This window comes from Rana temporaria, chromosome 4 (assembly GCF_905171775.1).
Source record: "Rana temporaria chromosome 4, aRanTem1.1, whole genome shotgun sequence".
In the NCBI taxonomy this organism is placed as follows: Eukaryota; Metazoa; Chordata; class Amphibia; order Anura; family Ranidae; genus Rana; species Rana temporaria.
The window spans coordinates 296,996,284-297,023,603 of record NC_053492.1 but is presented as its reverse complement, the minus strand read 5'-3'; the positions used below and the strand labels follow the sequence as shown (position 1 = coordinate 297,023,603).

The 27,320-nt window shown below is 42.4% G+C and overlaps 1 protein-coding gene across 5 annotated transcripts in view; it reads left to right on the top strand.

The window, feature by feature from the left end:
* The window catches only part of BCLAF1 (BCL2 associated transcription factor 1), a 58,442-nt gene that overhangs the window by 13,816 nt on the left and 17,306 nt on the right, over positions 1–27,320 (top strand). For 4 of the 5 annotated variants that reach the window (XM_040350489.1, XM_040350488.1, XM_040350490.1 and 1 more), the window contains 4 exons: positions 7,924–8,029; positions 10,992–11,082; positions 13,749–13,921; positions 18,997–19,132. In XM_040350489.1, coding sequence (XP_040206423.1) covers positions 7,924–8,029; positions 10,992–11,082; positions 13,749–13,921; positions 18,997–19,132 — 506 coding nt within the window. Of the gene's footprint in view, positions 1–7,923; positions 8,030–10,991; positions 11,083–13,748; positions 13,922–14,019; positions 14,175–18,996; positions 19,133–27,320 lie in introns of those variants that run through there. The other variant, XM_040350492.1, reaches the window with a different exon arrangement.

Genomic DNA, 27,320 nt, shown 5'->3' with positions numbered 1-27,320 from the left:
GTATATACTTCTATTGAAACACTGACACTTACCTCACTCAGAATAGCACACCCCGCCCCAGGAGAATATTCTCTTTTGGCACCTTCTTGCTGCCTTCCCACCTTGTCGGTCTTTTTTTATATTGGTTTAAACCTAGGTTCACACTGACAGCGGGATTGAAATTGTGCGAGTTCGGTGAACTTGCACAATTTCATTCCTGCATGTCAGTCCGACTTCGAGAGCGATTTTAGAGACATCTGTGCGGGTTCCTGCACAGATGTCTATAAATTGCACCCCAAAGTCAGCAAAAGTAGTACAGAAACTACTTTTGGGAATTGGTGCGGCGCCGCACCGATTTGGGGCGCTGTTATTGCCGACAATAGCTGCCGATTTGGCATGCAATTTGTAATCGTAAAATTGCATCAATGTTAACCTAGGCTTAGGGAGGTAGTATATGACCTCCCCCATGTAACAGAGCTCAAGCCTGAGTGGCGAAACTGCAGACCAGAACACTCAAGTGAGGGGTTGAGGTATCTTTAAACTGGGTAAGCTATGACACTGGAGCATACTTGGGGTGGACTCCTACAGAGGGATGTAGTATAGTATGAGTATTTTTTTGGGGGAGGGTGGGCTATCAGGAGGCACTGTCTAAAGCCATATCGGCGATGGATCTAACCTTTTTTATATCCATTCTCCCCCCAATATTATTGCCAGGGTTTGTGCAGCAAGTATTGTATGACACCATTTATTTCAATAATGCTAACATTTGGGAGTTAATCCCACCTTAAAACGGACGTCCATTCACAAAGAAGTACGACTTGTGCACCCCACCCAGCCCCTAACTGAGCTACAGGCTTTTTGGGGGGTGGGGATGCTACAGATTTTTACTGGTGACCGCCAGTGTTAATTTTGTCTACTAAATGACTAAAACATCTTAGTCGACTAAATGAATATGATTTTAGTCGACTAAAACAATTGAGGTGACTAAAATACAACTAAAACTAAAATGGCATTTTAGTCAAAAGACTAAGACTAAATTTAAATTTGACTTCAAAACTACCACTGGTCTGTAGTGCATGTTCATACCTCAATACCATAAATAACATTATTGGATTCTTCTTTCCAGCAGTATATTATGACTTTGGAAATTTCATTACAATTTAATTACACCCATTAGATTTTAGACGACTAAAATGTACTGGAGACTAAATACGACTAAAACAATTGCAGAAGACTAAAATGGGACTAAAACTAAAATGCCATTTTAGTCCTAAGACTGAATCAAAATGTTCTGCCAAAATTAACACTGGTGAGCGCTCTCACTTGGGCAAGGATTACTCCCCTTGCAAGCCCCACCCCCTCCCTGCAGCCTCCTGGGACATGTCAAATCCCCCAGGAGGCTGCAGGACCATTCACTGTGTGCCTCTGGGATCCGGCTGTGTTTCCTCAGGAAGCAACATCTGGCTCCTGTATCCAGGATGGTTGCGCTGGGGACCGGCAGTGGTAAGTAGAACCAGCTTCAGGAACACAGCACTGGAAATAGATTAGTCAGCAAATACAGTTTGTGATGTACTGCCTGCTCTGCAAACCTTATACATGTGTGGCATGTTTAGGAACTTCCATTCCCACTGACAAAAGGTAGACTAGTTGCTTTATACATATGCTCCAGTTTTACTAATCAACAAAACCATCTACAGTGTGTGCTGCAAAACAAATTACCTATTGATACTTTACATTTAGAAGTGTGAAGTTTTTATTCCCTATGAATTGATCTAAATAGAAGACATTTTCTTTTTATATGTATGTTAATGGTATGTTAAATGGCCAAATGTAATAAATGCTATCCTCTCATCGGGTAGAAGAATATGCCAGGTCCTGTATTGCCGTTATATGCTAAATTTTGGAGAATATGGTTTAGAGAACAATTTAAGGCTTTCTTGATGCAGAATAAGCTGGTTTCCTGAGTGCAACAGCTGTGGAAAATACTACTGGTAGTTTAAGCTTTAGTTTTAATTAAGATGTATTTTCAGATCCGTAGTAAAATGTTACCGGCTCTAATCCTTTACCATGGAAAAACATGAGAAAATAACCTAAAAAAAACATCCCAACCTTTCTGACGCTCCCTGCCTAAAACCTCAAAGTGAGACTTCGGCTGCACAAAATCTCATCCAGGGCACAAAATCTTTACTGAAAACGGTTCAGATTTGTATATCAGTGTTTCTGACACAGACATCTGTCGCAAACTGGATTAAACTTAAAGTAAACCTGTGTTTACTAAAGCATCTTTGAACTCTCTGGAAGCTTGTATATTACTGACCACCTAGCTTCTTGTTGCCCTCCTGACCTGGAAATGCTAGTTGCCTGGTTCTTTTTTTTTTTTTTCAAATGGCTTCAATACTTTGTCATTAGCCTGCAACAAGCATACATCAGTCGGCGCTCTTAATCTGCATACTTGGTCAGTGACTCTGAAAGTACTGAATCTATGGCAGTGTCTGTACGGGTTTCTCCTAATAGAAGTCACTTAGAGGTGCCACATCACACTATTTAAGATGCAGGTATTCCCTGGAGCACAAAATTATGGAATTGAGTTTGTTCTGGCTTGGACCTGTGCTTCACCATTTTAATGCAAATTTGCATTTGATAAACATGCACTAATTTGTGACATAAAAAAAAAATCGCATTTTATTCTCCAGTGTCTTTGCTTTTAGGGGAAAAAAAAAAAATCTAAAATGTGAATTTTAATGATGTGTGCATAAAAAATGGATCTGGTAGTGAAGTGGTTAAGGTTCTGCATTCGGGCAAAGCTTATGCTTCCTGCTGGTTGAAGATTTTTTACCTCTACTTCAACACAGAGCAAGGGTCCTTCTTTGCAACTTCTCACAGGGGGAAGGCTTTCTACTCAGGCTGTGGCTTCTTCTTGAAGAAAATAAACTATAAGATGTTCAACACCTTATTTTACTTTGATGCACCGGGAATGTTTTTAGAATTTAAACTGAAAGTTCAGTTGAGTTTTAGGCCTCATTCACATGGGTGCTGAGGCCTGTAGACTGTGAATGGCCCATGGGTTTACGCAGCGTGAGTTGCCAGGTGCTGTGTTAAGGCATGCATAGGGATGCAAAAACTGCACGGACACAATGGCTCTTCCTAATTTAACAGACGTTCGGGTGAACGGCCCAGAACACACTGTGTGCGCTCATGTTAATGAGGCCTTATAGATAAAGTTCTGCACCAACATGCTCTCAAATGTTAATTTTATTTTTAGTAAATATGGGCAGAGCCCATAGCAAACGGTGAGAATCCAGTTTGACCCAAGTAAAGTGATTGCTTGTTACTTTAGATCAGTGTTTCTCAACTCCAGTCCTCAAGGCACCCCAACAGGTCATGTTTTCAGAAATTCCTTCGGATGAAACAACTGTGGTAATTACCAAGGCACTGATCAAATCCCCTGTGCAAGATAATGGAAAGCCTGAAAACATGACCTGTTGGGGCGCCTTGAGGACTTGAGAAACACTGCTTTAGATTACTGCACTGAAACACGTGGAGGGAATTTATCGAAACTGGAGCAGCAGCTATTCATAGTACCCAGTCAGCTTCTATCCTCAGCTTGGTCAAGTAAAGTGGTTGTGAACCCTTAAATACCTTACATATACCAAGTGACTAGCCTCAGGTAATATGTAGGAAAATGTGTCTATCTCTATATTGTACCTGTCTATCTGCAGCCATCTCTTCTCTACATCTGTTCAACGTGCTGAATTATAAAGCTTGTCTAAGAGTTCAAGAAAAGGGGGCGAAGAGCTGAAATTACACTCTGCAGAGCTCAGTGAGAAGAGCTCTGAGAGCCGATTGGTAGAGGGGAAGGGAATGCCAACTTGCACACAGGAACAGAGCTGAGGGTGTCAATCTACTTGAGATCCCTCCCCTGTTGTCTTTTTTCTCTTGGTGTCAGGAATGACATAACAGTTAGTGCTCTGGATATAGACACGTGCACACTAGAGAGAGAGATGCTTTGATCATATTTCATGTCTGAGGTTTACAACCACTCTAAGTTTTGAAAATGGAAGACGGAAGCCAATTGGTTGCCATGCACATCTGCTCCGGTTTTAATAAAATCCCCTCATGCTGTGGATCCATAGAATTTTTTTTCTTAAATAACCTGGGGTAGTCACAGCTGTTGTTCACTGTTATTTTGTGTGTGAATATAAACCATTTTGTTGACCATGACCTAGAAGTGCCCAGTGTTGATTTCTTTTTCATTATGACTAGGTCCTGGAAAATGTTTTGAAATGGCACAATATAACCAAATAAAGTATACTGTTGCTGATGCAAAAAAAAATGCAAAATGGCCAAACATTCTGAATTGCTAGCTCCAAACATTTCCTGAGTATACTGGAATTAAGCTTGAAGCCCTAGCCTTTTAGTGGCTTTTTCCAGGTGTTTTACTTGATATTGAGACTTTTGCTGGATGCTGGGCGGTAAGTGGAAAAAGCTGTTTGTATTATCTGAAAGAGGAAAGCTTGCTTCACGTTTTTTGTATTTCATAGTTCATGATATGTGTCTTCTGCATTGAACCAAGTCTTTCATTTGTTCTTACAATTAGATTTTTAGTAATGTGATTATTATGAATGTACAATATATGTACAAAAAATGTTATTTGTCAGGACAATGTAGTACACTGTAGCCTAAACCTATGTCTCTCTTTTTTTATTTACTGTATGGATAGCAAAGGGACAGTATGCATATCTATGTACTGAACAAAACACACTCTTTAATGTGGTATTCAATCCAAAAGAATACATTTATTATATTGCAGCTTACCAATTCTTAGATGAGATAGCTGCATACATTTTTTGTTTTTGGGCTTTCTTTTATTGTCAAACGTATTGACACATGAAATTTAATGGCATCCTAGTCTTAATCCGCATTGTTCAATATTGAGCTTGCTCAACCCTTGCTGTTATAACCGCTTCAGCTCTTCTGGGAAGGCTGTCCACAAGGTTTAGGAGTGTGTCTATGGGAATGTTTGACCATTCTTCCAGAAACACACTTGTGAGGTCAGGCACTGATGTTGGGCGAGAAGGCCTTGCTCGCCGTCCTAAAGGTGTTCTATTGTGTTGAGGTCAGGTCTCTGTGCAGGTCAGTGAAGTTCCTCCACCCACAACGCATGCATGTCCTTATGGACCTTTTTTGTGCACTGGCCAAAATCATTTGGTGGAGGAGGGATTATTGTGTCGGGTTGTTTTTTAGGGGTTGGGCCCCTTAGTTTCAGTGAACAGAACTCCTTAAGGCATCGGCATACCAAGACATTTTGGAACATTTCATGCTCCCAACTTTGTGGGAACAGTTTGGAGATGGCTCCTTTTTGTTCCAACATGACACTGCACAAACCATGTCCAAAAAGACATGGATGAGCGAGTTTTGGGTGGAGGAACTTGACTGGCCTGCACATAGTCCTGACCTAAACCCGATGGAACACCTTTTGGATGAATTCAAACAGACTGCAAGCCAAGCTTTTTTGTCCAAATGCACTGGAAGAATGGTCAAACATTCCCATAGACACACTCCAAAACCTTGTGGACAGCCTTCCCAGGAGAGTTGAAGCTGTTATAGCTGCAAAGGGTGGACCAACTCAATATTGAACCCTACAGACAAAGACTGGGATGCAATTAAAGCTTGTGTGTGTAAAGGCAGGCGTCGCAATACTTTTGACAATATAGTGTAGCTCAGACAAACTACCACTGGCAGGGGTGCTTACAATGATCCGCTTTTATTCATGTAAATCGTTTATCCCAAAAGGAAATAAAACTGACTGTATTTACTTGTGTAACTGCTGTATAAGCTGGAGTTCAGCTTCAATTTGTTAGTGTATCTAAATCTGCTAGTACATCCAACAATGCTCCTGTCTACTGTGCCCCCCCGTGTTCATTCATCCAGAGTAGGGGGGACTCTAATACAGGTGTTTACTGGCCAGATCACCAGGTGAAAATTAATGCAGCCACCGCATCAATTACATTTTTGGTTTTGGGTTTATTACCGCTTTAAGCTGAAAGGCATACTACTTAGATGGAGGGGTATATGGGACACTTGGGGAACTAATCACAAATTGACTCCACACTGTGGCGTACATTCTATGTTTTCATTCGTAAAAAGTAGACTGCAGAAGTGCCCAAGAGTTCTTCCTGCTAAACTGCAGATATTCGGAATCATCTAACTTCATTATTTTTGAGTCACAATCTCAGATCAAGTATGCCAGAAAGGGCCCCTGACTTTTCTCCAACTTTCCTAATCTGAATACTTTAACCAGGTCAATTACCTAAATGTGTTGAACCAGAGGGTTGGCAAGACAGCCAGGCAGCTAGCATTTTAGAAGTCCGCAGTGGCATCCTCCATAGTAAGGTTGCCGTTCAAGCTACAACAATTTCTTGCATGACTGTTACAAATGTAGATTAGCCCCCATATTTCACTTTACATTAAAGTTAACCTGTGAGATTTTGTAATGCGTTTGAAAGTTCTGGGACTGTCATCGTTGCTATACTACCTAGTCACTAACGAGGAGAAAGTGGGCAGACTACAAATTCAGACTTCACTAACTGCATGCTTGTTCCGAGTCTCATGTACAAAGTAACATCACCATTGCGATAAACCTCAGAACCCACACCTTTTGATGAGAGCGCTCAACCTGACTCTTATTTCCCTTTTCACAGCACAGCACTGTATTTAACCAAGGATACATACAGTTTTATATAGCGCACTCAGCCTGGCCCAAACAAATTATTTTTCATTCACGGTAAAGTCAGAGGTCAATCAGAATCAGTGAGTCAAAGCTTTGAAGCCGTGAAAGCATGATAGGTACCCGCCATTTTCAAGAAGGGGTTGGCCGTCTCAGCCTATTCTTCCATTAGAGACACATGGGCCTGCCATTGTCAATCTCCTCCTTAAAGCAGAATTCCGGCCTTTTACTGTTTCACTTCTGAGCAATCGTGCAGGCGCCAGTGTTTACGGCACAGGCTCTGAAGGTCTGGTACTGTATGCCGGACCTTCAGAACGTATGAGTCGGTAATGTCACCGGCTGCATGCACTTTGAGTATCTTCTAAATTGTGCAAGTTTAGGAGATATTCATAGTACCTTCAGGTTAAGACTTGCAGGTTATAGGCTTTCCTGTAGGTTTAACTGGTAGAACTGAGTTTACTACCACTTTAACAATGACAGCCTTCAACACTTTGTTAGGAGAGTTTTCCTTTTATTTACATGTGAAAATATAGAATGAGGGAGAGTGTTTGTGTAGTCAGGAGAGAGGAAGGGAAGGATAACAAGAATTGCCTACTCGCTCCTAAGATTCCATAAAAAGCAGTGGTCGCAACTAAAGATTGTTGCCAACAATCTTTCTAAAAAATACATCATATCTCTCTCTACTGAAGGTATTTGAAATTCATCTTGCTGGTCATGACAAAAACATCTGTCAAGGTCAATCTATTGATATTATTGTACTTGGGTAATAGAACAAAGTGCCCTTTGCCCTGCTTTACTGAATAAGTATTTTGAAAGGGAGCATACACTGTATAATACCTATAGAGGTGTGTTTTTTTCTTTGTGGTTTTATCTGTTTTTATTCTTTTGGGGGAGGTGGGTCTCTTTACTGCAATGTAGTCTTTACATATGGAACCTAGCCAGTTATATGGTTGCTTTGTAAACATGGTGCTTGTAAAATAACTATGAACCATTAAGTAAGCCCTATTTACTCTGGTATAACAAACATTTGAAACTGTAAGGTAAATGGGATATACTTTTTATGTTTTAATATAATGATTTTTCCCTTTGTGTGTCGTTTTTATTTATTTTTTGTTACTAAGGTACAATATATCTACAAGTGACACTGTAAGGAATGTGGAATTGTGTTTTGGGAGTCGGTAACTAATGAGATAGTATTTCTCCTCTAAAACCAACAGAGCATTATTTCAAAGGTAACGGAAAGACCCTCAATGAGAGGTTTGCAGAGTATCAGACCGGCACAGAGGAACGTGTGGCCCATCCAAAAAGTCCTGAAATACACAGGTATGTATGTACTTATTCTCATTAAAGTGGAACGTAACTCAAAAGTGAACATTTTCTATGTATAGAGAACAATATAGAAGTGTTAATTGTGCCTAAGTAGTACCCCAAGAACTGTATGTTTTTGTCTTGAATTGAAAATGGTGCATTTCCTGATTTGGAGAATACCTACAGCCTCTATCTGCAGTGTCAGATCTAAAGCAAGCCATAGATTATGCAATTTTCTTTCCTTCCAATATGGCTCGATATCCCCATCAACACAGAGTTGATGGGGGAATCCCTCCTGCAGCGCTATTATATCCTGCTGGCAGAAAGGCCTTCCTTGCTGACAGGACACTTAGTGTGGCTGGTGGCACACATTTTTCAGGAAAAACCCGAAAGGCTGGTGGTTGCACACAAGTCGATTGCTAGATCCACTTGTGTACAACCAAAGTGTCAATACATGTATCGATATTTGACCGATCCCTGCTGAACCAGACAAATTTCAATTTATAGCTGGCTTTAAGCATGGCTACTCATGGCTGCCAGTTTCAGGAGATGTCACTGCTATGCTGCTCACTATTCTGGCTGGAGGCTCTGACATTAGAGAAAAAAAACCTGCATCTACTAAGATGGCCACCTCGATATAGACACAGGGAAGAACAAGGCATTGTACGTCACTAATGGGGAAAAGATCTGCTGCAGGGAGACCACAGACAACACTGGAGACTAGTTCTTTGCCCTCTTCCTCCCTTTTTGGGGAGGGGATCCTCAAAGTTCAGTTCCCCTTAAAGAAATAAGACAGGGCCATTTTTATATAACTTCATTATATACTAGTAATAGAGTTGTTTTGTCAAGAATTTAATGAAGTTTGGGACCACTCTGTAAAAATACAGTGACGGCCACTCACTTTTGTCTTGCTATAATGAGTGATAAAATGTGCAGGTTGCTACGCATTCATGTGTGAACTGCAGTGCTTTTCATTTTGAAAGACACCCTAACACACTGTAATTTTGCCTTTTTTTTTTTTTTTTTTTTTTTAAGAGGGGTTTTCACACAGTAAAGTGTTTTTAAGCCTCAGTCATGAAATCATAACAAAGCATGTATATCTGTAGTGTTTACTTGCCTACTTGTGTCTCCAAAGCTCTGAGTGTTCTCTCTGCTGCTTTTTCTGTTATGACTGCAGATTAACAAGTAAAACTTATGTAGGAGGATTTGTTTCATATCTATGTATCTTCTAAGGCCATTTACTTCACTGGGTATATGAGAGTTTAAAACCACTTTAAGCTGCACTGCAAGCCCCTTTTTAAAAAGAATGGGTTGTCTTCACGCAGCGCAACGCCCATGATTGCATTGCGAATCATCTGCTTTTAATGTTGCAATGGGAGGAGTGCATAAATGTCATCTGTTTTATCGCCACCTACTAGAATATGGTTTAGAAGCATACGGCTGGGGACAGGGAGTTTCTCTTTCAGAAGGTGTGTAGACTTGAAGTGTTCATGAAAAATCCATATGAAAAGTGGTCACCTGACTAGAGCTGCTACAGAAGATAAAGGGTAGCCAGTCTGTTGAAAGATGCGGTTTAGCACATAATGGTATTTTTGTTTTGGATAATCAGCCTATTTATGTGTGTTGGGCAATTTATATTTACAGGCAGCATGTTTTCATTGAAACCCCCCCCAACTACAGTTTAATTTGTCCATTTAGTTCTTGCCGGTATTAGATCACTTTCAAAACAACTGAGTGCTTTGTGAAACTTTGCAGTTGTTGACCTTAAAGCAGAGTTGCACCTGGGAGAAAAAAAATTAAGTCAGAAGATACAAATACTGGAGTTGCTGACTTTTAATAAAAGCACACATGCCTTTCCAAGGAGCCCACGATGTTGGCACCCCAACCTGAGCCGACCAAATCCCTTGGCTCCTTGTGCAGGCGCTGGCATCCTTACTAAGGCTGCATTCACACCTCGCGTACTAAATCGCGGCGTTTTGTCCCGCGAATTGCGGCGACAAATAGCGGTGTTTTGTGCCGCGATTTAATGCAGCCTTCACCCCCTCTATGGAGATGGTTCACATCTCCTATGCCGAACGCTGAAAGACGCCTGAAAAAAAGGCCCAGGACTTTTTTTCAGGCGGCAGGCGTTCGGCGTGGAGATGTGAACCATCTCCATAGAGGGCAATGTTACATCATCCCTCTGGCGTGTCGGGGCGGCAGCGGGCGTCCCACTACAGGCGACAAAACGCCTAGGTGTGAATGGGCTCTAAGGGGAACAGGAGGTGAAAACTTGCAGCTTCACAACCTGTTTCCTACTGTGCAAGCACGAGTCGCGCTGCCCATTCTGGGTGGAACTTTGCTTTAACATTGTAATATGTCTTCACAAATACACCCTTTTTTGGGTTTTGTAAAAAAAAAAAAAATGCTTGTTAAAAATCAGTCCACAATGAGTGATTTTTGTTGAGGTCCGGTGGACAGAGTCATTTGTTGACTGCTGATATCTGTCTTGGGGTCCCCATCTCTTTTACATTGTTGCTGACAGCTGAGTTGTTTCCACACCGCTGTTTTATTCTGCCTATCAAGATGAAAGATGTATCCAGTAACACTGCAGCATTGGGAATTTCGAGCATAGTCTTACCACTGAAGTCTCCAAGAGATATAATAAACTATAATTTAACCCTTCAGAGACTCCCCAAAATAGTTCAAATGGGAATAAGAAAATGTTAATTTGAATACATTCTATTTACATTGCTTAGCATTTTCTTTCTATGTTCAGTGGGAATACTTTTTTTACAGTGCGTGAAGGGGTGAATGTAGATTTCCCTGGTTGGACCATGGACAGGTGTAAAGACTAGACAGGGAATCAAATCCCACCTCACTCTGCCCAAAACGTAAAAAAAATTCTCTCAAATGCCAGGCTGATAGAGCCTGGGTATGTTGTGATTAAATGTTATTTATGTGAATTTTCTTTTTATGTATCGGTTTGTTGCTGCAGGAAGATAGATTTGTCTCCCATGGTCCAGAGAAGACAGACATGTGTTCAGAATGAAGAACAAACCTTGGTTGTAAAGGAAGAGCATGTAAAGGTATACATTTGTGAATTTTTGTTAACCATGAGTCTGTTCATTTTGAAAGAGAAATAGCTTTGTATAGTCGTATGCTGGAGATTGTGGCAGAGGGCTAAAAACTATAGTGAGACTGTCGGTGTGAGGGGGAAAAAATAATAAAAATAAAATATATATAATTGTTTTTATATTATTTTAATTTTCTTTTGTATGAAAGAGGCCTAAAATACAAGTTCTCTCTTGTATTAAGTATATTGCTTAGAACTTCAGGATCACATAAATGTCAGTTTATTAAAATTTGCCACAAAAAAACACAATTCAGACAATGCTTTCCTTTTTCAAGGACTACAGCGTACCTGTGACTTTCTCATCTCAAATGCTAGACAAACCTTACAGTAGCCAGGAGACTTTTGCTTTCCTGCTGATTTGCTGCTTCTAGGTCTTGGTTATCGTTGATGTAGGACCTTGATTCACTTGCTCTGTTCTTGATGCTAGCTGCTTCTCAGACCTCAAGGTAGCAATCTACTGGAAAGCAGAAGACCTCTAAGCCTAAGGTATATTTGTGCGGCTCCTGGCAATCTTCTTATGAGTAGTTCATGGTTAGTTTAGAGAAAGGGGGAATATTTGGGTCTGTAGGTACTATAATTATATTGGGGCTCTTTCACACGGAGCGGATCCATATTGATCCGCTCCGTTAGCCCGTTTGGCTCAGCTGGGATTCCTCCGTTAATCCCCGCTGAGCTGTCGGCGGACAGGGCGGTCCCCGCTTACTGTGCAGAGAACGCCCTGTCTCTCCTCCGCTCTCCCCTATGGGGAATCGGATGAATACGGACCGTGTGTCCGTATTCATCCGATCCGTTCCGCCGGACGGAAGAAAAATAGGGCTTTCTTCCGTCCGCAAAAGCGGATCTTTGCGGACGCGGATGGTTGCGGACGTTAGCGGATGCATCATCCGCTAACGTCTGCAATCCCATAGGGATACATTACAAGTCCGTAAACGGACTTGTAATAAACGGAAAGGGCCCTAATGTGTACACCAGAAGTGTCCATTAAAAAATAAATAATGAAGCGCCAATGGGTAAAATTACAAATTTAATAAGACAGTTCATACCCAATTATTATTTAGGATTTATGTAACACCGACAGTTTAAGCAGCGCTTTACAACTTGAGGTAATACAATAGGAATCAGAGGTCCCTGCTCATTGGAGCTTACAATCTAAGAGGGGGGGGGGGAAATGTACAGTTGTTAGGTGGGGGTCAGACAGGCTTCTCTAAAGAGATGAGTTTTCATCTGAAACAAGACAAAGTAGGAGATAGTCAAACATATTGGGCTAGAGCATTCCAGAGGATTGTAGAGGCGAGCATGGGATGAGGGGACAAGGAGCTAGAGAGCAGGAGGTCTTCGGAGGAGCGAAGAGAACGATTAGGTTGGTATTTTGAGACTAGACTAGTGATGTAGCTGGGGACTAGGTTGTGGATGGCTTTGTAAGTTATTGTTAGTATTTTTAATTAAATTTGTTGGTTCAGTGGTGGCCAATGGAGGGATTGGCAGAGAGGGGTAGCAGACACTGAGCGGTTTGTAAGGTGGATGAGCCTGGTTGCAGTGTTCATGATGGACTGAAGGGGGATTAGCCTATTCAAGATAAGCCAATGAGGAGGGAGTTGTAGTAGTCAAGGCGAGAGATGCCACAATAGAGGTTTTATTTCACATACGTAGTTGTGTATGTAATTTCCCATCTTTTTTTTCTTTTTCTATCAGCATTGTTGTTTTGCATATGTAGTTAATCGCTGCTATTGAGTTTAAATTCAAATACTGTGTATAACATCTGTAAAAATTAGACAAACCATAAACACCAACCATAGAGATATTAGTAGTGCCTTCTATATCCTTGAAGCATTGCATTCTATAGTAACATGTTTACTACACTAGATGTATATATAGTTTTGTATGTTAAATACTCTTCTGACTTTACCATGATTATGCTTAAAGCGGTTCTCCACCCTAAAGTGGAGTCCCGCTGATCGGAACCCTCCCCCCCTCCGGTGTCACATTTGACACCTTTCAGGGGGAGGGGGGTGCAGATACCTGTCTAAAGACAGGTATTTGCACCCACTTCCGGCCACACGCTACGGGCAAAAGACGGGCATTCCGTCACATCCTGTTTGTCGCCCGTTGTGTGCTGGGAACACTCGGCTCCCAGCACACAGCGTGTGAGCCAATCGGCGGACGCAGCGCGACTCGCGCATGCGCCGCAGGGAACCGGGCAGTGAAGCCGCAGCGCTTCACTTCCTGGTTCCCTCAGCGTGGATGGCGGGGGGAGCAGCAGAGAGACGAGCGATCGCTCGTCCTCTGCTGCGATCGGCGCTGGACTCCAGGACAGGTAAGTGTCCTAATATTAAAAGTCAGCAGCTGCAGTATTTGTAGCTGCTGGCTTTTAATATGTTGTTCCCATGGCACATCCGCTTTAAAGAACCAGCAAAAGTGAAAACTACCAGCAACTTATTTCTAAAATCTGTCACTATTTTTAGGCAAACTGGGCACAGTTGGCAACAATGAGAAATGCCATAGCTCTACCCACCTCCCCTTTGTACAAGTTCATGTAACTTGCTGGATCACTTTTCTACTATAAATCAAACCATATGTTTGGTACTAGATCACGTAAATCCTTACATTTTTACTTTACAGGTAGAAAAAAAGCTAAAGCGACATGACAACTCAACTGATGTAAGAAGTGATCGCAAGAAGGAGCGCAGTAAAGAACGAGGGGAATCAAAATGCTCTCGGGAATCGAGTGATTCTCGCAAGCGAGAAAAGGCACAGAAAGATCTTAAAGAATCTAAGATCTTCAAGGAAGAGAGGTAGGCTCATTGTCTTTCATACCTAAAACTGTAAATGCTTTACTTTCTTATTCTAAAAAGATTTTTAACGGCAACAACCACAATTGTTTGTTTTACAGCAAAATTGTATTTGTCTTTTACACGACTAATGGTGGATGAGGACAAAAACTTTGGAATAGCAAGCTAACTGAAAAAAATGACAAATTATTATGTCCTATTGTCCAGGCTACATCAGGAAGTTGGACTTCAATGCTGTACATTTCTAGAACTCTGTGTAAGAACTCTGGTTCGTTATGCTTGATTCCGCACTTTTTCCACTCATGACACCACAGTGCGAATAACCGATTGCTGATGTTTATAAACGCAACACGAGTGCCTTGAATTCTGCGACTTGTTTAAATAAGTATCTCCAGACATTTAAAACTGTTGTTGAATCTCCCGGTAGACCCAGTGCGTATAGCACTTAGTCCTGTTTGAATCTGTGCAGTGGTTTTGAAATACAATTATATTTGTATTTGTCTGTGTTGGCTGTAGCTCCACTCCTGGCTGAAACCCAGAGCTTTCTGACCATGCTGCTCAGCAACCACTGCACAGATTTGAATGGGGCCAAATGCTGTGTGAATTGGACCAGGATCAACATTGTTTTTAAACTAGGGACTTTTATAGACCATAAACAGCCAGTTCATATTTATTTTTGTGTTATTCCCTTTTTTTGTGATTTGCATTTAAAGATGAGTTTGAATAGAAACCATGCTTTCATAAATATACAGAATATGGGGTAATTCTAAGCTGTAGACCTCAGTTTATACAGTGTACTGTTTGGATGACTTCAGGATCCATAGATGCTGGTATGTACTATGTATACAGAAAATCAAAAGTTGAAAGGGAACAGTTAATATAAGAGCTGACTTATTTTTAAAAGTGCAAGCATTCTGACTACTACTCCCCCAACCATTAACATAACTATACATGAAGAAATTGGATGGGATTTTAAGGTGTGTAAACAACACACAACATTTATCAAAAATACATTTTATTTATACAAAATTAAATAAATAAAATGTAATTTATCAATTAAAGGATGCAGTGACTGTCTCTGATATACAGTTGACAGGTAATATATAAAAAATTTCCATTAACATAACTACTTGGTGACTCAGATGTTGAAACAAACTTGAGTATATCCGTGTTGGAATCATTTATATACATATGCATTTTACAGAATAGTAAAGGAAGGATTAGGTTGTCAGCCCTAGGACCTGTACCTTTTTAAAGGCATGCCTGCATTTTCAACTTCAGTATAATATTCCTGACAGGATCACTTTTAAATTATACAGCTTTGAGCTAAGAGCATTTCTTTCAGTAGATGGTAATGGTCAAATTGTATTTTATGTTGGGTTCCACAAATCATTGTAAAATTGGTGCCAGTGGTCATTATGAAGTGAGCATCGGTTACCTGCCTCCCAGAATTCGTCTAACCTTACAGACTGCACTTACCTAGTCCATTGAGTGTACCCTTATAGGCAACTGATTACATCATGACTCAGAACTGTCACTATTTTGGAATTAAATCCCTCTGTCCTACTTTCCTCCTCAGTTGACCCTCATTTTGATCTGATCTAAAGACCTCTCTAAATATTTACTATACGAAAGATGTTATACTACACCAGCCTTTCTCAGCCTTTTTAATATGGCAGAACCCTTGAAAAACCCTTTTGGCTTCAGGGAACCCCTACTAATTCTATTTACAGCTGACAATACATTAGTGTGATGGTCAGTGTGAAGAATGTTCCTTATTTTTGTGGTCATTGGGAAGAGCTCACCAGCTACAGATGGCTAAAAAGTCATTGGTATTGGTGGTCGCTTATCTGAGAGGCAGATATCGCTTATGCTCAAGGAACACCTAGCAACCTCTGGAGGAACCCTTGTTTGAGAAATCCTGTACTACACTAAATATGTAATCCATCCTCTAAATTATTGCATTTTTTTTTTAAAGCCAGTATAAAGCATAGAAGTGGCAAAAAAAACACTTGTGGGTTTAAACAATTATTTTATGTATATTCTTTGGGTTTCATAAATTTGGGGTATGGCAGAGCTGTGATCTTTTGCTTGCATACTTTTGAGATAAGAGGAACTCCTTTTAGTACAAAGTTGGAAAGTGTGTAACATGAATAGGAAAAGGAGCTCTCCTATCTGGAGCTGGCATCACATTTGATTTTAAAGTAAGTGCTAGTTTACACCACAAGCCCTGCATTGTGTACAGTTCTGCATGTGCATTTACATGCACTTGTAATGCTCTTGCAGTGCGTTTTTGCAGCGCATCTCAGTCCAGAATAAAAATCGGAAGCCGGGCCCAGCGGATTCCGATCGTGAGATTATAAACAGTGGTCAGATGGTGGCCAGTCCTTCCTGCCCCTCACGTCTATCAGGGCTAATTGGAAGCACAGGTATAACCAAACAATGTTAATGAAATGGAGACTCAACCCCAGCTTTTTTTTTTTTTTTTATACTGTAGAAACCATTGAAATACCTTTTTTTGTTCCCAGGATATGCCAGCTAATGATTGCTATCTATAGCTCTTGGTACATTAGTGTGATTGTTATTGGGGATTTACTCCTTTACAGATAGCTAAAAAGATCACGGGTGTCAGTGGCTACTTATCTGAGAGTCAGAAATTAAGTGCTCACGTTGCCGATAGAAAATGGTTGAAGGAGTCCTGGTTGAGAATGGCTGGTCTAGCCCAACAAGATTTAACAGAAGTACATTTTTAAATGTCAGTCACAAGGAAAACGCTCCTCTTCAAAGTATTTCAATATCCTGCTAAATCGGCTGCTAAGGTTTATGTAAAGGTCCGATAATGACATCATTAGTAAAAATGCAAAGGTTAGATAGGAATCAGAGGCACTGTTTAGCCCTTCTATGCAACATCACAGTCAGCCTGCCATCCTTGATACAGCATGCCGGATAAACTACATAACATTGATGCACACTTTGAAGTAGAACTATAGGCAAAACTGTTTTTATTATTATGAACAGAGTAAGAGCAGGTTATAACCCATGTGTCTCCAATTACGGAGATTTCACTTCACTTCCTATCCCATAGCCGAACAGGAAGTGAGCGGAAATCCCTGCAAATTAAGGGAATCCCTTGGAGACCCCCAGGTTACCAGAACTAGTGTCCACATTGGAAGATTTTTCCTTTATTACTTTTCTGGGTACAAACCAAAATTTGAGGATTTTCTTTAACTTTCAATCATAATGGTAAACAAGACAAATAGAGAACCTCTCACCGACAGCAATTAGACCTGACAGACAGGTTCTGATCCCTCTCCAAAACTAAAAAAAAACTGTTTTGCCTTTAGTTATACTTTAAAGTTTTCACCAACAATGTGGCAGTTTCTGGAGCGGATTTCAAATTGCTAAATAGAGCAGAACTACTCAGATCAGTGAATGACTTTTCTCTGCTACAATGAAATAATACAGCTTGGTCGCCTCCTGGCCTTCATCCTGCTAATTGAACAATAAAGAATCAGCACACAAAGTCACTTCATTACTGCTTTGCACAAATGTTAACAGAGCCTTACTTCTGCCCCTCCCAAGCAGTTACAAGTTCAGGTACTTATTCTAGTTTCATTTAAAAAGTAACTACTGTATATACAAATGCATATGCACTCTGAAACTCCATCACAATTTGCCTGTAAGCACAACATATTAGGAAGCCTATTAGTCTTGTGTAGCTAGCTGATTTACAGGCTGATTGCACTTTTGTCATTTTTGGTACATTCAGACCGCTGGGGTTATCAATGCTTAATAATGACACCACATTGCCAAATACAATTTTAATATTGTGTCAAAAAAAATGTTTTTAAGTTTACTTTTTTATGTGGACATCTCAAAGGTCTCAGGGTATCAAATGGTGATAATACTTTTGTAACTAAGAGGCAGAGTTTTGTGTTTGCAGCCTTGAGTTTACGTGTAGTACAGTTCAGAGCTGACTTTCTACAGCCCTTGTTACTGTAAATTACTTGGAAAACGGTCTATTCAAATTGGATATTAAAATGTGTGATTTAACTACTTCAGCTCCAGAAGATTTTCCCCCTTAATGACCAGGCAATTTTTTGCGATACGGCCCAGCATTGCTTTAAATCACAATGGTGCGGTCGTACAACATACCCAAACAAAATTGACGTTCTTCCCCCCCCCCCCTACACATAGAGCTTTCTTTTGGTGGTTCTTGATCACCTCTGCGGTTTTTGTTTTTGGTGCTATAAACAAAAAAGACTGACAATTTTGAAAAAAAAATGTTTTACTTTTTGCTACATCCAAAATAATTCTTCCAACAGTTTAGGCCAATATGTATTCTTTTACATATTTTTTTGTAAATGTTTGGCTTGCGCACAAGTTATATTGTCTACAAAATAGGTAGGTAGACAGATTTTTTATTTTTTTTACTAGTAATGGCAGTGATCTGCGATTTTTAGCTAGACTGTGACATTGCGGCAGACCAGACACTTTTGACATTTATACAACGATCAGAGCTATAAAAATGCACTGATTACTGTGTAAATGTAATAACTACGAACAGCAGATCTGTCTCTTCTCTCGTCATAATGAGGATTTTTGTGTTTACGCGCACAAATCCCTGTTTTGGCTCTTGTGCCCATGATCGCGGGTGGCCTCGCGCATCAGGTGCGCGTGCCTGCTATGACAGTTAAAGGTGTTGACGTACGGGTATGTCAATACGCGGGAACAAGCCACTTTGCTGATGTATATGTGCGTGAGCCAGTCTGCATGTGGTTAAAGAAAATTAATAATCCCAATCCCTAAAAATACAGGTAAAAATTGCTGGGGAGAAATGGAGACTGTGCCCTAGCCTGTTACTGAACTTGTTCATTTATTCTTTTATTTATGCAAACTATTTGGATTGACTCGGGGCACAAGGTTAGGTCTAGTAAGTTACTGGAGCTCAGATAATGTTAAAGTGCATAATGTATACATCTGCCTGTATTGTGTTATATGTAGTTATAAGTATGTTTTCTTTTTTTTTTACTTTTTACGATTTGCTTTTGTATGTGCATTTTCCTTTTCTATTGCAGCAAAAAGAGAAAAGAGAATGAGCCCTCAGATGATAAGGACAGTAAGAAGGAAAGCAAGGATGAAGAGTTCAAAGGTCCCTTGGATCCCAAAGAATATGCAGGTTTTCAAGGCATCAGCAGGCCCAGAGGAACTTTTGTAAGTTAACAGAGAACCTGTAATACTGCTATAAAGGCTTAATATACAAATTGTGTATTCGTAAATATTTTTTGGTCTGTGAAGTCAGCGGTTGACAGCTATGATAAGTTGGATATGGGTATTTTAAGATGATTATCTACACATGCTTTTATCAGTTGTGTTTTTTTTTTGTGGTGAGGGGATAGAACACCAGTATATGTATCAATCAAGTTATACATTTAACTGCGTTAGTAGTGCAGATCATTTACTTATCGAAGACATTGTTGCTGCAAGGTTTGTCAAAGCAAAACTTCTAACATGGACAGATGTGTTTGAGACCCTGCACTCTCATTGGTTGGCTTCCTGTCATGCAGAGAAAGCTACTTCTGACCTTGCTTGGAAGACAGACTGTTAATGCATTACAATACACAAACTGTGTGCTTTGTTGCAGAAGTTCTTTCTAGTTATAGACGAAAACTGTTCCCTGTTATTTAGAAACCCCCAAGATGTGTATATGCGTTCACGTCACAAATAACACGGCAGTATGTGTCATATTAGAGCTGTTCGTTCTTTGGAAATAAACCACCCAAAGTGGGAATAGGAATTTTAATAGGAAATCTCTGTTTTTACTAAAAATATTCTTAGCCTGGAAAAAAAATAAACGAATGTACCCCCAATGGCAAAGGTCTGATAAGCTGCAATATATATGTTTGTTTTTGGGCTTAGTTATCTTTTAAGACCAACTTTTTAATGGTTTCATTCTGAGGTAGTGTGGCACAAACACACACCTGACCATTTCCTACATGTTTGTTTTCAGTAAAAAGTCAGGAATTAAGGGCTCATTCACACAGTGTGGTGCTTTTCAGTGCTGGATAAACATCACTTAAAGGGCACATGGAAAACAATTGTTTTCTATGTGCCCTGTTTACATTGCAACACAGCCAACAAGCAGTCTTCTGCTGCAGCGTGCAGGAAGGCACAGGACTGCTGTGTGGAAACCTGGATGAAAAAGTAAACCGTGTCATGTGCTGAAACACAAATTCTACTGCACCCTCACCACAGTTCAATGCAGCAACAAAAAAATTAAAATGACAGCTGGCTGCGCACTAAAATGGAGCATTTAGTATGTGGGCAACGTGAATAAGTCCTCATACATCTGGTGCAGATATTTTAAAGTTGTGTTGTATGCATATTCTCTGGTTTTCCCAGCGCCCGAGCTGACCCCAGGCTTAATACACATAACCTTTTTATTCAACATTTTTTTTTTTTTTATTAAGCAGAACCACGCAATATTTAAACGCATAAATCTGCAATTGTTCCTATCTACAATGACATTTCATATATTAAAACTAGATGGCAATGTATTTCAAACATGAGTTAGACATGTGTGACTTCCCCTCTGTGAATACCACCAAAAGAAAGCTCTATTTGTGGGAAAAAAGAACGTCAATTTTATTTGGGTACAGCATCACACGACTGCTTAATTGTCGGTTAAAGCGACGCAGTGTCGTATCGCAAAAAAATGCTCTGGTCGTTAAGAGGGCAACGTTTTCCGGGGCTGAAGTGGTTAAAAAAAAAATCTTATCCTAAATACCTTCTCGCACAGCTCTGCTGTGCAGTCACGTGACCTCCCTCCACTCTTCTTTCCTGATCTAAGGAGAGCAGCAGGAGCAGAGATTCCCCTCTGTATGCCAGCCAGCAGAGGGAGATCACGTGACTGCAGAAAGGTATTTAGAATTATAATAAAAATAAAAACCTGACATACTGTGCTTTATATCTTCATAAAACCGATGCATGTGATTTATATACGTTACTTTACAGCTACAGTAGAATAGCAGCAGGTGGGGAGGAGATTGGCTCAGACTACTGAACTGATGGGGAGAGGGACAGACTGATCACACAGTAGGATGACGGAGGGATGTAAACTGATCATGGTATCATGGATCAGAAGCCATGATTATTGTGGTCAGTACAAATGGGGGACACAGGAACAGGCAGGATGAACCAGGTATTTTACAGCATAGAATGGGACAAATTGCACTGCACAAGCACTATGCTATAGGTCAGCGTTTCTCAAATCCAGTCCTCAAGTACCCCCAGGTCATGTTTTAAGGCTTCCCATTTTCTTTATCGTACATCACGGGACACAGAGCGGCATTCATTACTATATGGGTTATATGGAGTACCTTCAGGTGTAGACACTGGCAATCTCAAACAGGAAATGCCCCTCCCTATATAACCCCCTCCCATAGGAGGAGTACCTCAGTTTTTACGCCAGTGTCTTAGGTGTTAGTCATGGTTTAGCTTGCCTCCGCATCCTTGGGATTAGGTGAGCTACCGGTTCTGTCCAAAAAAGCCTCAGCGCTAAAGTGGTCAGTAACCGGACCCCAAACCCTTGGGGTATAGCCCATAATGCTTTTCTTTTTAGAGAGCTGGACCCTGGGCCCAGAACTTAGAAACCTTTGGGTACCTAAAGTTTTCTGTTGCCAGGGTGCTATATGGGCCCAGGACAGTGGATCCTTCATAGGAACCCAGGGCCTGAAGGTCTAGACATCCCCACGGAGATGGGGGAAGATTGGGCCTCTTGCTTGGCAAAGTCCTGCGGCATGGAGCAGGTAAGTGAGGGGAAAACTTGCGGAACTTGGTTCTTAGCAGGTTTTTTTCTGGGGGGTCACAGGGGACATGCCTAAAGTTATGCACTGCATCTGGCAAACTAGTCACATATCATAAAGATAGGATGGCTCTCTATGTATTATTCCCCATAAGATGTGACCTCCCTTGTAGTGTTGGAAAAGCATTGAGTGGGGCCTGTGTTATATAAAAATATATGTGTGTGTCAGAGAGCTTTGCTTACCTGCAAGCCTCCAGGCGATGCTCCATTCAGTCTTCCTCCTCAGAGCCTGCAAGCAGGCAAAACGCTGACCTCCTCATGGTTCCAGGCTGCAGTTTGCTGGAACAGAGAGGTCCCTTCCTCCCAAATCCCCCCCCCCTCCCCCTGTCGGGAGGGGCATTTCCTGTTTGAGATTGCTGGGGGGGAAGGGCGGGTCAGTGGCTTAAAGGAAGGGGCGGCCCTTCCTTGTTTGTTCCATTCAATACTTTGGAACTGAGGAGAAAGACCAGAGCGGCAGCACGGGGCGCCGAGGACACACAGTGGCCAGAAAGGATATTGCAGTCTTCAGAGGACTGTTTTTCAAGCCTAGAAATAGGCTGTTTCTTTTCCATCTCATAGTTTTTCTTTGCAATACTACTCAGGGGGACAGAATGTTTTTTCTTTCCTGGATTTGAAACAAAAACGAAAAAAAAAAAAAAAAGTCATCTAGGGGAGAGGAAGCATTTTTTATCCCCCAAACAGGTGTTTGGGCAATTAACTTTTATAGTTCCAAATACCAATAGGTAGCAGGTGTACCTCGGTATTGTACCATGGCATCCGGGTCAGAGGGTACAAGAGGTGGGGATTCCCCCAGAGAGTCTGAGGTCTCAGACAAAGCTATGCCGCTGCTTTCCCCACAGGGAGCCTTGGGGCCATCGGGATCTGGGGCTGGAGCTGACGCGGGTCAGTCCAACCCTAAGATGGTCACGGAGGAGGTATTACTCACCTCTTTAAAAGAGATGCAGAAAAGCATGGGTAAAATGATAGCCGCAGCTATGCGGGGCAGTAAGCGGAATAGATCTCCGTCGCCCGAGCGCGGACCCTCAGAAGAGGAGGTCCTTTCCTCAGGGGAATTGGACGACCTCTTGGACAAGGACCAAGTAGGTTCAGGGATCGAAGATCCGGATACAGAGGAGTCTGGGGCAGTCTCCCTGAGGGAGAGCTGGTGGATTCAAGGATTGTCGGACTTGGTCCATAGGGCATTCAACTTGCCAGTACCAGATCTCCAGGTATCGACGGTTTCAGCTTTGGGCTCACTGAGGGCGCCTCAAAGCAATGCTGTGTTTCCGATCCATCCTCTATTAGAGGGAATTTTGTTCCAAGATTGGAACAAGCCAGATAAGATCTTCTTACCACCTAAAAGGTTCTCTGTCCTATATCCCATGGAAGAAAAATTTTCCAAAAGATGGGCTACTCCTGCAGTGGACGCAGCCATCTCATGTGTTAACAGATCGTTAACATGCCCTGTAGAAAACATACAGGTGTTCAAGGATCCAGTTGATAAGCGCTTGGAAGCACTACTTAAGAACTCCTTCACTACTGCAGGGGCAGTAGTACAGCCAGCTGTGGCTGCGATTGGGGTCGCTCAAGCATTATCGGATCAATTTAAGCAGATGCTTAAACTTATTCCGGCCCAGCAGGCAGAAAAATTTTCGGATGTCCCTAAGGCCATATGTTTTACGGTAGACGCAATCAAGGATTCTATCCAGCAAGCGTCACGTTTATCGTTATCCCTTATCCATATGAGAAGACTCTTATGGTTAAAAAGCTGGGAGGCTGAGCCCCCATGCAAGAAGCTCCTGGTAGGGTTCCCCTTCCATGGAGGACGACTCTTCGGAGAAGACCTAGATAAATACATTCAGACCATTTCAAACGGCAAGAGTACTCTCTTGCCAACTAAGAAGAAGGTTCAGGGACCTGCGTTTAAACGACAGTATTCCCCTGGGCAGGGGCCCTCTAATGCCAAGCAGTATCGACGGCCTCCTGCAAAAGCAAACTTCGGCTTCAACAGCAGATCACAAGGACAGGCTGTTAGAGGCAAAAGGCAGTGGTTTCGCAAACCAGCAAAACCAGCCCCCAAGCCAACCTTATGAAGGGGCGCCCCCACCCACGAAGGTGGGGGGAAGGCTGCGACTCTTTTCAGAGATTTGGGAAGCCAGCATTCCCGACGAGTGGGTACGGTCTTCCGTGGCCACAGGCTACAAATTAGATTTCCTAAGGTTTCCTCCTCCTCATTTCCAGAAGTCGAGGATTCCAAACGATCCGGAAAAGGGAGCCGCATTAAGATCGGCATTAGATCATCTACTTTCCCAGGAAGTAATAGTAGAGGTACCAGTCCTGGAACAGGGGCTGGGTTTCTACTCCAACCTATTCATCATCCCAAAATCCAATGGAGATGTCAGGCCAATTTTGGACCTAAAGATGGTAAATGCATATCTAAAGATCCGCTCATTTCGGATGGAATCCGTGCGGTCAGCAGCTGCCACACTCCAGAAGGACGACTTCATGGCGTCCATAGACATAAAGGATGCCTACCTTCATGTTCCAATTTATCAGCCACATCAAAGATATCTACGCTTCATGGTGGCTTCGCGTCACTTCCAATTCGTGGCGCTTCCCTTCGGGTTGGCTACGGCCCCCCGGGTGTTCACGAAGGTCCTAGCTCCAATCCTAGCCAAACTAAGGATCCAAGGGGTCACGATCCTAGCATACCTGGACGACCTCCTAGTCATAGATCACTCGTCTCCCGGCTTGGAGCGAGCAGTGGCCCTCACGGTCCAATACCTCGAGAGGTTCGGCTGGGTCCTAAATCGAGAAAAGTCAGCTTTCCAGCCCACAAGGCAGTTGGAATATCTCGGCATGAGATTAGACACAGAACAACAAGGAGTGTTCCTACCTCTGAGGAAGGTAAAAGCCATCAAGGAATTAATCCTACTGGTTCTAAGCAAGAAAGAACCGACTATTCGCCTATGTATGAGGTTACTAGGCAAGATGGTGGCCACATTCGAGGCGGTACCATACGCCCAGAGCCACACTCGCATCCTACAGGCAGCCATCCTGTCAGCATGGAGCAGAAGGCCACAGGCCTTGGATATCCCGTTGCCGCTCTCATCAAGAGTCCGACAAAGTCTGTGTTGGTGGTTAGACCCTCAGAATCTACTGAAGGGGAAGTCTTTCAGCCCAGTGGCTTGGAAGATAGTGACCACAGACGCCAGCCTGACGGGCTGGGGAGCAATTTTGGATGGTTGCACTCGCCAAGGTACTTGGGCAAAGCCAGAGAAGCAGTTGCCCATCAACATCTTGGAGCTCAGAGCTGCTCGACTAGCCCTCAGGGCTTGGACGTCAAAATTGCAGGGGTTCCCGGTGAGAATTCAATCAGACAATGCCACGGCCGTGGCATACATAAATCACCAAGGGGGAACCAGGAGTCAAGCCGCTCAGAGAGAGGTGAGCTTGATTCTCCTATGGGCAGAGGCTCATGTGCCCTGCATATCGGCAATATTTATTCCAGGAGTGGACAACTTTCAGGCGGACTTCTTAAGCCGCCAGACTCTATGGCCGGGGGAATGGTCTCTGCATCCACAAGTCTTTCAAGCACTCTGCCAAAGATGGGGAGTGCCGGACGTGGATATCATGGCATCGAGACTCAACAAGAAACTAGACAGGTTCATATCCCGTTCAAGGGATCCGATGGCCTGCGGAACCGATGCGTTGGTTTGCCCTTGGCATCAGTTAAAACTTCTTTATGCGTTTCCCCCGCTCCAGTTACTACCCCGCCTGCTGCGCAGGATCCGGGTGGAGCACATACCAGTCATCCTGGTAGCTCCAGCATGGCCCAGAAGAGCATGGTACTTACTAATCTTAAGGATGGTAGTGGGAGACCCGTGGACTCTTCCTCTACGGCCAGACCTGCTATCGCAAGGTCCGATCCTCCACCCTGCCTTACGGCATCTAAATTTGACGGCCTGGAAGCTGAATCCCTGATTCTCAGGGGTAGAGGTCTGTCTCAGAAAGTAATCTCTACCCTAATCAGAGCCAGGAAACCGGTCTCTAGGGTGATTTATTACAGGGTCTGGAAGGCCTATGTAGGCTGGTGTGAGTCCAAGCGATGGCTTTCTCGCAAATTTACCATCGATAGAGTATTAAGTTTTCTCCAGCTAGGAGTGGATAAAGGATTGGCATTAAGCACAATCAAAGGACAGATTTCTGCTCTGTCAGTGTGGTTTCAGCGGCCGCTGGCCACCCACTCGCTGGTTAAGACCTTCCTTCAAGGGGTCTTACGTATTAGACCTCCAGTTAAATCCCCGCTTTGTCCGTGGGATTTAAATCTTGTTCTGTCAAGTTTACAGAAACAACCGTTTGAGCCGTTGGCTGATATTCCTTTGGTTCTACTGACAAGGAAGTTAGTATTTTTGGTTGCCATAGTTTCCGCAAGAAGAGTTTCGGAGCTGGCAGCCTTATCCTGTAAGGAACCATATCTTGTTTTTCATAAGGACAGGGTCGTTCTCCGCCCTCATCCTTCCTTCCTACCGAAGGTCATATCCAGTTTTCATTTGAACCAGGATTTGGTATTACCATCCTTCTTCCCTAAACCTACTTCCAGAAAGGAAGGGTTGCTGCATACCTTGGATATTGTCAGGGCCATGAAGGCCTATCTTAAAGCTACAAAGAAGATCCGGAAGACAGATGTGCTGTTCATTCTACCGGATGGGCCCAAGAAGGGGCAGGCAGCTGCAAAGTCCACCATTTCTAGGTGGATTAAGCAATTAATCACTCAGGCCTACGGCTTGAAAGGGTTGCCTCCTCCAGTATCATTAAAGGCTCATTCTACTAGAGCCATGGGCGCCTCCTGGGCAGCACACCACCAGATCTCTATGGCTCAAGTTTGCAAGGCGGCAACCTGGTCTTCTGTCCACACGTTTACAAAATTCTACAAGTTGGACGTAAGAAGGAATACTGATACTGCCTTCGGGCAGGCAGTGCTGCAGGCTGCAGTTTGAGACCCTCGGATTCCGGGGGCTCCTCTTGTTTGAGTTAAATTTAAAAATTTAAGATTATTTTTCTCAACTAAGTTGGATTTATTATGATTTGAGTATATCTCTAAATTAAATCCTTTTGTCTTGGAGATGTTCTCCCTCCCCTCATTGTAAGCATTGCTTTGGGACATCCCATATAGTAATGAATGCCGCTCTGTGTCCCGTGATGTACGATAAAGAAAAAGAGATTTTTAATACAGCTTACCTGTAAAATCTTTTTCTTGGAGTACATCACGGGACACAGAGCTCCCACCCCTCTTTTTTGAGGACCATTTTGGGAGGCATACTGCTTGCTACAAAACTGAGGTACTCCTCCTATGGGAGGGGGTTATATAGGGAGGGGCATTTCCTGTTTGAGATTGCCAGTGTCTACACCTGAAGGTACTCCATATAACCCATATAGTAATGAATGCCGCTCTGTGTCCCGTGATGTACTCCAAGAAAAAGATTTTACAGGTAAGCTGTATTAAAAATCTCTTTATTTTGCACAGGTGTTTTGATCAGTTTTAATTAGGTCGGACGA